General features: G+C 35.0%; 1 protein-coding gene across 2 annotated transcripts in view; it reads left to right on the top strand.

Annotated features, from left to right (window-relative positions):
- The window catches only part of KLHL1 (kelch like family member 1), a 334,991-nt gene that overhangs the window by 305,011 nt on the left and 14,356 nt on the right, over positions 1–15,624 (top strand). For both annotated transcript variants that reach the window (XM_014860009.3, XM_070480883.1), the window contains one exon: positions 12,035–12,247. In XM_014860009.3, coding sequence (XP_014715495.2) covers positions 12,035–12,247 — 213 coding nt within the window. The remainder of the gene's footprint in view (positions 1–12,034; positions 12,248–15,624) is intronic.

Genomic DNA, 15,624 nt, shown 5'->3' with positions numbered 1-15,624 from the left:
TTGCGCAGGCTCAGTTGGAAAATATACTTCCACATACACTGCAGGTTACCATAATAAGGCCTAAGCTCCTCCTGGAGAGATCTTAGCATTAAAAATAAGTCAAAGGTCATAGGTGTAGCTCTTGTGATGAGGCTTGGTCTGGTTCAGGATGGTTGCTCATTGCATTTCCTTAACATAACAAAAGGAAAGAAAAACACTTTGGAAAAACAATTAAATGCTTCCAAACCCGCTCTTGAGTTCCTCAGGGCAATTAGTGCTGACAATTGGGGCACTTCTTAGCTGGAGCTGGTGTTTCTGAATTCAGAAGAGGGTCCCTTGACCTGGGACCCAGAACTCTGAGGAGGGGGTGTCAGTTGGCTGGTGCTGATAGCTCTGAGGGGTCTCCATGATGCCAATTTTGCAAGTTCTGAAAACTGCTGATTGGATGCAACAGGATGCAAGAAGAAAGGCTAGGGTGACACCCACAGAACCGGAAACAAACAAAAAAGAACAAAACACTTCCCCTCCTCTAGGCTTTCAGTCTCCCTTTAGCATCCATTAATGTCACATCCTAAAACAGGGAACCAGGTGGCAAAGCAGAAAAATGGTTTGCAGAGTAGCAGCCCCTACAAGAAAAAGCAGAGTAGAGAAGAGAGAATGTGGAGCTGTGAGACAACAGCATAAAAACTGGCACAATCTTCTAGAAATGCAAAGTAGTTACCAGGGTACAATCTGCTGGTTACTTTCCATTCTTTAAACCTAATATTTGGAAATTCATTTTAACAATCTCAGACATAGTTTTCTTCTACTTAGGAAGGTTTTTATCTACTGAGAATTGTTTTTTATTTATTCCCTTACCCATCATTCTAGTCTTTTAGTTTTGGAATATATATCATAGTATTTCTTCATGTTAGGGGTTCTGCGTGTGTTTGAGCACTGACTTCTTTTCCATAAATTATTTTTCTCCCCAAGAATTTTCTTTCTTTTCCACTTAACCTTGGAAATTTTTGCTTCTACCTTGTAGAGTCAATCATTGCCATTTTGTTTGTAAACTTTTAATATCCAATGTTGACTTAAGATTTTTGCATTTTAATTTTCTTTATATGATATCCTTTTTTTGCCATTTGATCTACTTCATATCCATCTTATTTCAGGTGTATGCTATCTTACCATGTTATCTTTAAAATCTCTTAAATTTATATTTATCTTCAAATGTATAAAATCTCTCCAAACATATATTTTCCTAAACTTTTTTGAAAGTACATTTTGCTTATTTTTCCCATAACACACAAGTATGAAGTGTACACTTTCTGCACCTATGTTATGGAAAGACTCTTACCCAGGCTTTGTTGTGTCTTTTTTTGTTTTTCAACACCCTTCTTGTGACTTGTCTCGTCACAGAGCATTTAAGTTTCTTAATTTCTCTCACAGTACTTTTAATTCCTCTCAAAATTCTACTCAAATATTTTGCTAAAAGTTTAATTAATATTATATCTATCATTATTTCAAAAATCTGTTAGATGAGCAAGAAAAGGTTGAGCAGAATCATAGAAAGGCAAAGCAAATTACTTCCTGTCAATTTAGTTTCATTTTTGTGTTTGGTAAAACTACTTTTCAGCAGCATAGTTTTATCTATCAAACTTTCCACTAGTATCGTCTTCATTATCAAATAATATCTGTACACATTCCTACTAGATTGCATTTGGCTATAGTTGTTGAGAAAAATCCAGAATCCTATCATTGCTGTTTAGGAAAACTAATGTGTAGAAGTGAAAAGGAGTTAAAATTATATATATACCCAAATGATCCCATCGTGATGAAGTGCTATATAAAACTTTGTTAAGGGTCTTCTTCCAATAACTTCCTAATTATATGGACATTTGTCTGAAGAGGGAATTGAAACATTACCAACTCTCAGTCTGATCTCCACTGCAAGTCATCAAAAAGAAATTTCTTGGAATTGTTTCTACATGAATTAGGTATATCCCATTTTCCATTTCTCTCAATACATTTTAAAAATTCTGTTATACCTTTTAATAGCAATCATAGAAAATATAGTTTCATTGTATTAATATCATTTTATTCAATAGAGAATATATTAATAGCATTTTCTACCGATTTTATCTTTTCTCTTGAAAGAAGATCTATTTTTCCTTAAGCATTACAATATTTTTCTTAAAATAATCAATTTGGAAATTAATGGCAAATTTCACATTCTTTTATATTGCACATTTTAGAAAACCTGTCCTGCAGGCATCTCTATTCATGGGTGGTAAAACTTAACAATAATAGAATGGGTGTTTCTCTTAGATGTTAATTTTCATAATTCCTGTACAGGAAAGCATAGGCCTTTTTTGCCTTTTCCACTTTTTCCAGTATTTATATATAAGCAATAGTTCATATATATATTTTGTGACTTTTTCTTACCACTTACATTGATGCTAATGATTCATGTCTCGCCTTCTTTAGAAAATGGATCTCACTGACACAGCTAATTTGCTCAACAGGGATGAGAAATATCCTTACTCCTTCATTATCTGATTCATTTGCTACATTATTCTGTAAGGAGAGCACATACACACACACACATACAAATTATATTAAAGTTTTAATACATCATTTGTCTTATTCTAGATTTTTTATAACTATCTTGCCTTATAGTTGTGTGTTCCTTCCTTAATTTCTTACTTTGAAATATCTTAATATATGTGTGTTTTGTCATAAATCTTCTCCAAACCTAGACAGAAATAAGCAGGATAAAAGTCTAATAAGTAAAATATGTAAAGGACAGTCTTTAGCAAATTTTCCACACACTGTTATAACTGAATTGTCTGTCCAATTGCTTCTAATGCTCCTTTTAAAGTGGCTATACATAAAATTCATTCTTCAGCTATTTTTCTTGTCCTTATATTTTCTGGGCAGCTATGATATTTAACATCTTAAGAAATTTTGTATTACTCTAATACCATTCTTCATACCAAATATCAGAGTCTGATAGTATTGAAAGTCTTCATTCTTGAAATTGTTTACATTTTAGCTAAGTACATTTTTCCAAATTTTAATCTTATTCTACAAAAATGTTTTGAATGATTTCATTTTTTACTTCAAATAATCTTTCTCCTCCAAATCAAAATAGTACAGCTCTCATTTGAGTATCCTTTTTTCCCCAGGTGTGATTAAATGGCCTTAAAATTCTATGCTTTGATTACTGTCTATTAATGTCTAGTTGCTTTTTCTGTTTTACTCAGAGAGAAACATAATCACTAGAAAGTCACCTTTCACTTCAGACCCAGAGCAGAAAACTGTTCCAATGTCACCTTCTGACAGTTGTTTATTTTTCTCTCATCTCTACTGATGTGATTTTTTCCCCTCTTGTTTCATTTTCACACCTCACTAATGTGCCATTCTAACCTGACTGTTGCTTCTCTGAATATTATTTCGAATAATTTTCTCAGTTAAGACTAATAAAAGCCAGTGAACAGCACTCTTGAGTTTAGATTATTTACGATACCATTTGCTGTGGAAAAATGAGACATTGGTTCATAGCTTAAAATTAATGAGTGTATTCTGATGGGTTCAAGAGCAAAATTATATCAATTTCATGAAACATTGTGCTCAGTCTTCTAATAAGACAGATTAAGCTAAGTGGTAGATATGTCATCCTATGCCAGCGCAGCCATAGGCTTATTTGATGAATAAAGGAAATATAACAAAACAGTGAATAGACATTCTGGTGTGGTAGTCGGTCATATAAAACCTCAGAATCCTCAAATAATATCTACACTAGTGATTCTTTTTGTTTCTTTTCTTTCTGCCTTAGCTTGGTTCTTTCCAATTTTATAGCTAAAAAGTGTTTCTGGTTTGTTTCTTTTTATTTTCTGAGTTAGCTCACACAGCAGATACTTAACTGCCTGAGCACATCCATAAATCGACTTGAATTTTAATAAATGTATGCGACAGCCCTTAGAGAATCTGCAAAACAGACAAAAACAACTAAGTTTGTTTCATGATTCACCATAGCAAAGCTGATTCACTCATTCATTCAAAACCAAATGTTATTAATACTCATGAGGCAATTGTAGCCTGTGCAGCCTGAAGCATATACAGCTTGATGGATCACGAGAATAGGAGTCAATATCTGCTGTTTTCTCCAGTATGTCCCAATATGTAGCACAGCACCTTAAGCCTCAAGGCCTGTAGCTTGCATGGTGCCTCCAAGACCCTGTTTCTATGTTGGTGTTAAAATCTTAGCATTCTTTATCTTAAAGGTGGAACCACAAATTGAACAGATGGTCCCCAACTTGCAATGGTTCAATGTGCAATTTTTTGACATTACGATGGTGCAAAAGCAATACACATTCAGTAGAAAGTGTACTTCATATTTTGAATTTTGATCATTTCCTGGGCAAATAATATGCAGTATGGTACTCTCGTGATGCTGGCAGTGGCAGTGAGCCACAGCTCCCAGTCAGCCATGCGATCATGAGGGTAAACAACTGATACACTTAGAACCATTCCGTACCCAGACAACCATTCTGTTTTTGACTTTCAGTACAGTATTCAATAAGTTACATGAGATAGTCAACACTTTATTATAAAATAGGTTCTGTGTTAGATGATTTTCCCAACTGTAGGCTAATGTAAGTGTTCTGAGCAAGTTTAAGGTAGGCCAGGCTAAGGCATGATGTTTGGTAGCTTGGATATATTAAATGTATTTTCGACTTATGATACTTTCAACTTATGATGAGTTTATTGGGAAACAACCCGATCATAAGTCGAGAAAGATTTTGATAAGCTTTTGTATATTAAGCAGTTTGTATTAAAATTGTATTGTCTTAGATTCACATTTGGAAAAAAAACTTCTTGTTTGCTAGATCTCACGCAGGGCCACTAATAGGCTCAGATGTTTGTAATTTGCCTCCTGGAAAAAATAACTTTTAAGCTGGGGCTTGATTGCTTTAGCTGATTTCCAGAAAGTGGGGAAGCATTGCAATGAGATGGAACAATTTGTGTCAAGTCCCTGAGTGTGAAACGCAAACAAAAGGAGGAAAATCCTCACTCTGGATGAAGAATAATTTATAATCATTCAAGGAAACTATAAAATTATTAGAATTCCATCACAGTACATTCATGCACCATATAATGATGTTTCAGTTAAAGACAGAGTGCTTATACGATGATGGTCCCACAAAATTAGTACCGTACAGCCTAGATGTGTAGTAGGCTGTACCATCTAGGTTTTTTTAAGTACACTGTGATGTTTGCACAATGACGAAACAGCCTAACAACACATCTCTCATAATGCATCCCTGTCATTAAGCAACACAAGACTGTAGTAGACTGGCTATGATATATTCCAATGGTTCGAAGCAATCATTTGATAAATCATGCCTCAGAACTGGAATGTATAGCAACAGCAGACAATTCATTATGGCTCTCGATTTGAGCAGAGCCACTGCCAGACTCCTCAGTTTGGAATACAGTATCTTTTGTGATTTAGACCTCTCCTCCCTTCTAGTCTTCACTCTTAGCACCTGCCTTCTAGCCACCCTATGTCCCAGCCCTACTGAATTGCTCAGATTCTCTGAACATGCCTTGATTATTTACACACCTTTGCCTTTTCACACACTCATCTCTCTGCCTTGATTTCCTTTCTGGTGTTTTTTTCTTAATAAGTCATCACTATCCACTTAGGTTCTCTCCTCGGATTTCCCCCTGATTTTTGGATGCATTTGAAAACTCTCTAGAGTGAGAGCCTAACACAAATTTAGTTCCCCATGTGCATTAAGTTCCATGTGGCAAGATCAGCGCCAACAGGATCGAGTGTATTACACTCGAGAACAAGTGTCAGGAGGTATTAAAAATACATTAAGATTTTTATTTTACCCAAATAAAAGCTAAATTAGATCATTTATAATATTTTCCCTCATCATAGCCTAGTTTAAGCTGTACCTTTTCTATTAACCTATTTTTAATTCACTCATTTAAAAGTAATATTTTCTTCTTTTGTGTTCCCGAGACACATAATTAATACTTTTCCCTGCCATTCGTCAAAAGCTTATTTCAGTGGAACTTAAACAGGTGCTTTTTCTTTGACAAGTTCCATAAACAAATCACCCTTTTTAACGAATTGGAAACAAGTGCTTCATTCATTTTTTAAAAAAATTTTACAAATGTATACTGGCCATGGTGATATATCAAACAAAATAAATAAGATCTGTCTTCAGAGAGCTCACATTATATTACAGGGAAATAGGAAACAGAGAAGGAAATGCAGAACTGTAATAGGGACAGAGTGGCATTAGCAGGGAAACCTGGAGGCACTGAGATTGAAATGACCTTTTCTACCAGGTTTTCGGTTGGTGAATTCTACCAAGTTTGGGATATGGTTAATTGATCTAAATTAATTTGCATGCTTGCCGTTGTCAAATCCCTTTAGGAAACATGAGCATGTTCTAATAAATAAAGGTAAGTGGGTTCTGCCAGGCTTCAATCCACAACCTTGCTTATCAGCCATGTGTTATAATGTCAGCAAGTCTCAGACTGCGTTTGCCACATGTATCAAAATTTCTTAGTAAGCAGGAACAAAAGCAGTCATACAACTGGTTGTTGTAAGTTTAATGAAATCCTGCTCACTGTCCTGTAAGGCCCTCCAGCAAGTACTTCTCATGAAAAGCTTCCCTAAAAGGCGCATGCAGGAGTATTCTGACAGCAGAATAGACAAGCCTTCTCATGGGATCAGATTAAAGAGTTCTCCATCAACTGGGCAACAAAGGATCAAACTCAGTTCTGGATCTAGGGAGTTGCTCCAAAGGTGTTATACCGTTGGGGTTGTGGAATTCTTATAATTTTATTATGCAAGGGAAGGGACACCAGAACATTCTTTCTGGGTAACCATACAGAGAGAACGAAAATTATATCTACTATCACAAACTAGTCAGCAAAATCTTCAAATATTTAGATAATGGTATTGGAAGCACTTTCTGTAGCTATCCCTGAAGTATGCACTATTAATAACATATGACAAATATTAAATAACTTTACCTAGGATACAGATTATAAATAACGTCAAATTTCTGGGAAAAGACAAAGTGGGATCAAGAGAGACTTTCTGGTGGAGACACACCTGAATTGATTAATGAGAGATGAATGAGATGAATGCAACTTACAAGATGGATTCTTACAAGGAGAGTATGGGCTCCTTCTTCCACTTTTCCCTCACCTTGCTGCTTGAACTCTGGTTGTGATAGCTAGGACTCCACCTTGGGACATCAGGGCAAGAGGGTTCGTAGACAATTCTCCATGGGGTTTTAGCATTACTGCACATTTTGCAAGCAAGAAGTATTGGCAACTTGTTTTCACACTGTCTTTTCAAGGATGTTTGTAAATCAAACAGCTTTGGAAGACAGTGATGGTGTCTTTCTTTGGGGCAGAGAGCAGATTTGTTCTTTGACCAGAATAATAAAGATAATGTCTCCCATTATGGCTAAGATTGGGCAGGTTTGTTAGCAACCCCCTTTAAAGGATGAACAGTTCTTAAACTCAAGGTTTTTCAGGTGTAAGAATAGCCGGCTATGTGTGCAGCATTCACCTGAGTCTCTCTGTATCACCCTGGTGGGACTTGAGGGGACAAGGAGAATCAAGGTGAACAGGAAGCTCATGCTGCCTATTGTGCTATGAGAAATAAAGTCAGTTCTCTCTGATCCAGGAGTCTTCTGTCTTCTGCCAGCCATCTGTGAGACTGTGGTAGGCTAATTTGTTAGCTTCCAAGTAGGGTAAAATTTCACTCCTCACAGTTCTTGATGAAGAGCCGTACTCTACAGGTGATACGTTAAAAGTGGGATACATCCTGAGTCTCACTGCAAAGCCACTTTACACACATTTGAACCCAAATCCTAACTAATACAGAATGTGTTTCCTCCAACTCCTGTCTAGTATGTACTAGAATATAAAATATGTGGCACTAACATAGATGGGCACCTGGCAACTAGGTCTCAAAACATGGAGACTTTCTTGCTAAATACTAGGTAAAACTCATTTGTGTGCTGAATAGACACATAAGCTAGGGAAAGTAGTAAGGGCAGACTCAGAATCTTGCCATTCTCAGCAAAATTATAGAAAAGTTTACTAAAGTCAGGGATATTTCTGATCTCTTGCCAATTTTTTGGCATGCAAGAGATGGTCTGGTCAATGTTCATAGCAAATTGAACTATGAACTTGATGATCCCTAAGAGCATTATTTTTCTATCCTTTTCTCACTTCCTCAGAATGAAATCCCAAGTCCATAGCATGACATACAACTCCCTTCATTCTCAGTCTAACCTTTTATCCTACCAGCTGCATCTCTCTCTCCTCCTTCACTACCACCCTCCCATCAATATGACATACCTGCCACTCTTTATTTATCACCCGCCCTGAACTTTCATGCCCCTTGTCCTTACACATAACGCTTTCTCTGTATGTAATGCTTTCCCCCTATTTCATCTTACAAATTTCCACTCATCTTTCAACTCTAAGTTAAAATGTCACATTTCCTTTCTTGCTATGAAACTGTCAGCTGTCACTTCCTATATTGTCAGTGCATTTACTTCTACCATCAGATTCTTCTCTGCTCTTCTGATTCTCAACATCTAATTTGTCATTGTAGTGAAACAAAGCAGGGAATCAGTCTAAACCATGATTAAATAGATTGCGAGGGGAGATCTGAAAAGATAATCTTTGATAATTGCCCATGAAGTTGTGTGTGTACATTGTAGCTGCTTAGAGTACATTGTTTGTATTTCTTGGTTATTTTTATAACTTTAACAATAATTATAGTAATACTTATTGATATTTATTTTTACATTCTAGTTCTTAGACACTTAGCAAATTTATGTTTCAAAATAAGTGGATTATTGACAACATTGGTTGATAGCATATATTCGTCAAGCACATAATTTTCAAAACTGTTTCAAGTATTACAATACATCTATTGGTCTTAATAATGGATCCACTCAAGGACATCATTATCTCTTCTACACAAATTGCAATTTTCCTATTTCTTTTTCAAAGCTTGTTCTTGAGGAAAAATTCAGTGAACTTACACTTTTCAACTAATTTTGCCTAGTTTTAATCAATAATTTATATTATATTATGAAAATTACAATAATTTCATTGTTAATCTGTAGACTATATAATACTATGAAGGACATTAACAGGGACATATACCAAATGAAAGAAACCTAGCTTAGGCTTTAGTAAATAATTTATAAAATAACAGCTCCTATATATCAAACGTTTATTTTACTACAGGAACTGTCAAATATTATGTCATTTTTATTGAGGCATTACATAAATTTCTTTCTTGTATAAACCCTTGAGTTACTGGATTTTCTTAGGGGAGAGTTCACACAGAAAAAAGAGAGACTGAATGAATGGTGGTTTATAATGTACAGAATTATATTAAAGAAATCAATGATGTTGTAACTTGTGAAGTTTACAGGAACATTTTATTTCCAAATAAAAAGGTTGCCAATAGGCTCAATATTTGACTTCTGTAATGTAAGCAATATGTTTAATTATTCATACTTTTTATACACATTTTAGCTATGTATTTGTATATCTTAGCATTCTTTAATCATTTCAGAAAAAAAAGTGTGATATATTGCTGGATAGAAATATTTTAGTATCAGCAATGCTGGGTTCAGATAAATCAATAGTATAATTTATCACGGTAATATGTATAAATAAATAGAGCAGCTTGAAGTCATCCATTCCCTTAAAACAATAGGAAGAAAGAGGGGGATATTTTTATTGTATATAAACTATGTACCAGGGACTGAGCTAGGTGCCCCACATGGAGATACTTACCTAATAAGTAAAACCCGTGCAAAAAAATATTTAGTTAAAATTTAATAACAATCCCTCATTATAGCATGCTTCTTTTGTTAGATCTTCAATTTAATGAAACATAGAAATAAATGAAGTTCAGATTTCATGAAGTGTTTAGGATGATATAAAACTTCTGAGTGAATAATTATTTCACTTCTGGGTGCTTTTGGAAGCTAAATTGTCCAATGCTTGTCCTTTAAATTGCTTCTATTGGTTAATTTCAACATATTGCAAGATTGAGAGCTGGCAGGCAAATTGTGAGTGATCAAGCCAAGAGGCATTGAGTTCATAAAGGGAACACTTGTGCAATCAGAGATATTTTATCATGCTGGTATTAAGAGAAACATAAACAGCTTTAAAAGAAATGTCTCCAGGATTTGAAATCAGTTTAAACATCATATTTTAGAGTTATTAAAGGATATTAGAGCATGAATTTGTAAATCTAAGACCTGAATATTTTATGTACTAAGTAATGTCTTTCTATGCATTTACTTAGAAACTGAAACGTGTAGAATTGTCTATTTACCAATGTATTAAACATTATGTCCACTAGTGAAGCAAAAATTTCACATCTAATCTTATTAGAGTGTATGCAGAGCCAGCCCTGGTGGCCTCGTGGTTAAAGTTCAGCACGCTCTGCTTCGGCGGCTCAGGATGAGTTCCTGGGCATGGAACCGCACCACTCGTCTGTCAGTAGCTATTCCGGGGCAGCAGCTCACATAGCAGAACTAGGACTTACAAGCAGAATGTACAGCTATGTACTGGGGCTTTGGGCAGAAAAAAAAAAAAAAAAACAAGAACAAACATATGCAGGTCATACCACTCCTCTACTCAAAATCATCTTATGGCTTTCAGAGCAAATGTCTGCCGACACTTGTGTGAGATTCACCCTGCACCCCCACATCTGCCCTCATCTGCCACACTGCCCACAGTCTCTGCTCCAGCCCATCTGGCTTCTTTGCTGCTTCTGGAACTTTGCACTGACTGTTCAGTCTGCCATGAATCTTCTCCCCCTAGATATTCCTGAACTCACCTCCATTTTCTTCAAGTTTTGGTGCAAGCAATGTCTTCTCAGTAAGACCCTCCCTGATCATATATTTAAAATTGTAACCACAACCCCAGATCCCACCAGTTGCACTCCTGACTCCACTTCCCTGCTCTGTCTCTGTTTCCGGTCCCCAGCATCTTCTAAAGTAGTCTACAATATGTGTGTTTATTGTGCATGTTATGTCTACACCCTCCTCCAGTAGAATTGAGGGCAGCGATTTTTTTCCTGTTTTGTTCATGGATATATTCACAAAACTTTGGGTAAGGTGTGACACATATGAGGCATTCAAAAATATGTGTTAAATAAATGAGTAAATAAATCAATGCAACTCTACCTTACTGTGATGAAACTTCATGACTATGATCAAACAGGCAAGAACTATTTTATAGGAATAGACAATGTATTTCTAATCAGTTAAGTACTATCTATGCTGTAATACTTGTTGTCCTGGGTTCCTCGCATTCTTCTTATTAATGAAATAGCAAAATGAGTACATAAAGTAAGTTTTAAAGCAATATTGAGTCAGACTAGCATCGTTGTACCCTTTTTTCCTATAAAGTCTGTCTATCCATGTAACACATTAGTTTTAGTATAGACACTGATTAAGGAAGCTGGTGTTATGACAATATCTGTTTAGACTATACCATTTATTGAGTGTTCTAAACTGTGAGGAGAGAACACTAGGGGTAGGCACGATTTACGTACTAGAAAATCAGCTGCTGACCAACAAGTGAAATAATAAGTTTTCTTCTGATTATGGTCATTTTCAAGAAGATTTGTACATAAATATATCTTGTTTTATATTTTAAGTAGCCATTCCTCAGTATTTATTAAAATAATGCATTAACACGATTTAATTATCTTTGCAAGAAGCAGTTTAAAATCTATCTAACATTTTAGAAATAATAGGGGTTAGAAAATTATAGTTGCTTTAATTTCATCTAGTATATTGCATATTAGAATGATGTAATTATTTGTAGAGAACCTTTAACAAAAATTTCCTCGAGAAGTAATATATTTTTAACACATCTGAGGCTCATAGTGTGAAAGAAAATTTATTTTTAAAGGACTTTTCCTTTTCTACCTTTTTCATACAGACTGTAATATTAAATCATGTTTTTCCAATTGTGTTTTTAGGCTGTATTCAGTTGGAGGTCGTGATGGAAGTTCCTGTTTGAGTTCAATGGAATATTATGATCCTCATACAAATAAGTGGAACATGTGCGCTCCAATGTGTAAGAGGAGAGGGGGCGTTGGAGTGGCCACATGCGATGGTTTTCTTTATGCCATAGGAGGTCATGATGCTCCTGCTTCAAATCACTGTTCCCGGCTACTAGATTATGTAGAAAGGTAAGGCCCCAAGGACATGATTATAATGAAAGAGACAATGCAAATTATATCAGTATCTAATTCAAGTGATTATAAAAACTGCATAATTTAGGGAAAGTAAATTCAACTCCTAGAGTTGATTTTTAGTCTCTTTCTCTCCCTCTCTCTCTCTCTCTCTCATACACACACACACACACACACATTCTTTCCTGTTTTGTTTTTTTCTTTCTCTCTCTCTCCCTCCTTCATCTTTTCTTCCCTCTTTCCTTCTTCAACTAACACTTATTAAAAGCCCTACAATTCTTTTTTTACAAGATCCTAGAGTAATCTTTAAATTTCTCCTTAATATATTTTAAAAGGTTTGTTAAAATACAGTTTTAATAATTTATTAAATTTATGAATGTTTGTTAATTCTTTTTAAAAAACTGGATATTTCATTTCTTTGTTCTGTTCATCCTGTCTTGTTTGTTGTACTACTTCCTGCAAATTCTCAAAGGTGAACTATGGGCTTTGTGTTACGCCATAGTTTTCTTAATGTAAGATAGACTTATTAGAACTATATTATCTATAATCCTGGTGTTTGGAAGAAACATAGATCCTCTTTTAACTCTTCCTAAAAAATGGCAGGTGCGCAGAGGCTAGAGTGAAAGGGCACCTTGGCTTCAGGCTTGGTCCAACAACCCAGACACTTCCTGGAATGGTTACAGCTGAGTTCTCTTTAATGGCTGTGCATCACTTAGAACTATCACATTGTGTGCAGTAAAGATCAGAGTTAGAGAAACTCATGGTGATATTTCCTATTACATGAGCGTACATGCTGATATATGAGTAAATGAGAATAGGGAATATTGAGGTTAATTGCTTTTATCAACTGGAACAAGGTAAGTAATTCTACTGTAATGAATAACTTCAAAACTCTCGGTGACTTAATACCATAATCCTTTTTTCTTACTCATGCTACATATCTATGGCAACTCTATGATACTATTACTCTGGTACTCAGAATGATATATAAGCTACAATATGAGTACTTCTGGTCTCCATGTCAGAAGAGAAAAGCCAGAGAGTAGTACATTATTCACTTGTTCTTAAAGATTCCACTTTCAAGTATTATAATTCTCCTTTGTTTATACATTGATTACAAACCAGTTACATGGCCACAGAAAACTTCATAAGGGTAGGAGGACAGTATCCTAACTTGTACCTGGGAGAAAAACAAGAACTCTTTTGTGAATTGCACTGATGACTATAACAATTTTCCTCTTAATATTAGGAAATCACATCCTTTATACTCGTGCTTGTAAGAGGTACAGTCAGTGGAAGAAAGGTGCTCTCTCTTATTTATGACATTTTTTCCTAAGGATATATGATTATTTTTACTGAGAATAAGGCCAGCGACAAGAGATAGCTTTTAGTGAACAGATTCTGTTCAAACCTAAGCTACTTCTTGGAGAAAATACAGAAACATGTTTAGCTACATTGCTACTCTGTGAAATGGACTGTAGATTTATGGCTATATCCACATAGAGAAGAGTGTTAAGCTCACCAGAGTTTCATTCCAACATTCTCTTGTCCAGTGAAGTTTGGAACTACAGGTGTTACAGTGAGGACAGTGGTCAGAGTTCAAATAAATAGATGTATACTTTTATACACACAAACATGCCATCATTTATTTAAAAAGTACTGCTAATAGACTGACAGCTCATTCACATTTTCCTGTGCTAAATTCTGCAGAAAGATGACAGAGAAGATGAATATGTTGAGGCTCCGACTTTTACTGTGAATATCTTATATAAATGCTACTAATGAAATGATATTTCATACAGATATTCTCTTCTAATTTTACTGTATAATGTATTGAAATGTTGTTTGTGAACAGAGGCATAAATAATTCAGTCTAGGAATACATTTATGATGCAAAATTAGATTTAAATAAGCATAGCTATTTTAAGTTATAGGAGTGCAGTGGGTATGAGCAGCTTAAGTAATGCAGAAGCACACAGCATTATCATGATTCTTATTCCAGCTCATACTATGTGCCAGATTAATAGCATTTTTGCACTTTCTATAATGTACATTTTATATTGATGATTTCACATGTAAATTATCAATAAATCACGATACACAATGATACCTCTGTAGAACTATTTTGCACATATAATGTAAAGAATTGTTTTAGTATATGGTCATAGGTAAACAAATCATTAGAAATAGCAAGAAGTAGTGTACAATGTTATGCTTTATAGATAGAACAAATTTTATTACATGACAATGATTTCTTATGAAAATGTAAATGTATTATATAATGGTGTTAAAATGCAGTTATATAATACTTATCAAAATTGCGAACAGTTAGGCTATCTTAAACACAAAGACCATTGACACCTCAAATCAGAGCAGGTAAGAAGGTGGCAGGGAATTAACAAGAACAGGAAGTTTACAATAGCTGATGGAACAGATGAAAACTAATTTTGAAGCCAAGCCTCATTCTAGAGAAAGCATCTTGGGGACAAAATCAGTTTCCAAATGTATGCCCAGAAGTAAAATCCATTAGAAAAATCACATTAATCCATCTATTATTCAATAACTATTGTTTTGCATATGGTTTTCACTGTGCTATATAAAGTTTAAAATATATTAGGAGAAAGAGATAAATAAATAAATAAAACTTTAAGATCACAAATGAAACTAGAAACCAGGCAATAGATCAGAAAATATGCTCAAAGGCATCAGCACCACTACAGGCTAATAATAGATAAAGACCACCCTTGCCTTCAAATCTGTATCCCAGTAATAAGGCTTGACAGGAAGGGCGTATCAAGATAATAGGAACCTTCAAAACCTGCCCTTATAATTTTCGCTCTGCTTTTTCCAATTTAGTCTCCTTAGACTAGCCAGAGGCATCTTTTCATAATGCCAATTTGACCTGAAAGCACAATAGAGTTTTCCTTTGTACCAACAATCAATAGTATAATGAAAAAATTATTTGTTTTTCGTCAATTTTCCCAAGAAATTAGGTTCCATGTGTGGTGATGACCAAGATCAGCTTTTTCACGCTTGTACCTGTCCACTTGGCACAATTATTGGCACAGAGTAAGCACTCAGCAAGCATTTAATGAATCAGATGGATGCTAAGAAAAACAGGCCTCAAATTTCCCATAGAGAAAAGCATCTTGAAATAGGTAGTTATATAGATTAACACACAGAGAGATAGATTAATAGATGGATAGATAGAAAGTGATGGATGGATGGATGGATAGATGGATGGAAGAATGGAAGGATACATGGATGTTTGGATGGACTGATGGAAAGACATAGATAGCTAGGTTTTTGTCTGTTGTTTCTCAATTGGCACGTGAATCTCCATTTCCGTCATCATAGGCTGAATATCAATTATC

Source organism: Equus asinus, chromosome 11, assembly GCF_041296235.1.
Source record: "Equus asinus isolate D_3611 breed Donkey chromosome 11, EquAss-T2T_v2, whole genome shotgun sequence".
In the NCBI taxonomy this organism is placed as follows: Eukaryota; Metazoa; Chordata; class Mammalia; order Perissodactyla; family Equidae; genus Equus; species Equus asinus.
The sequence above is the reverse complement of the archived record's forward strand: the minus strand, read 5'-3'. Positions and strand labels throughout refer to the sequence as shown.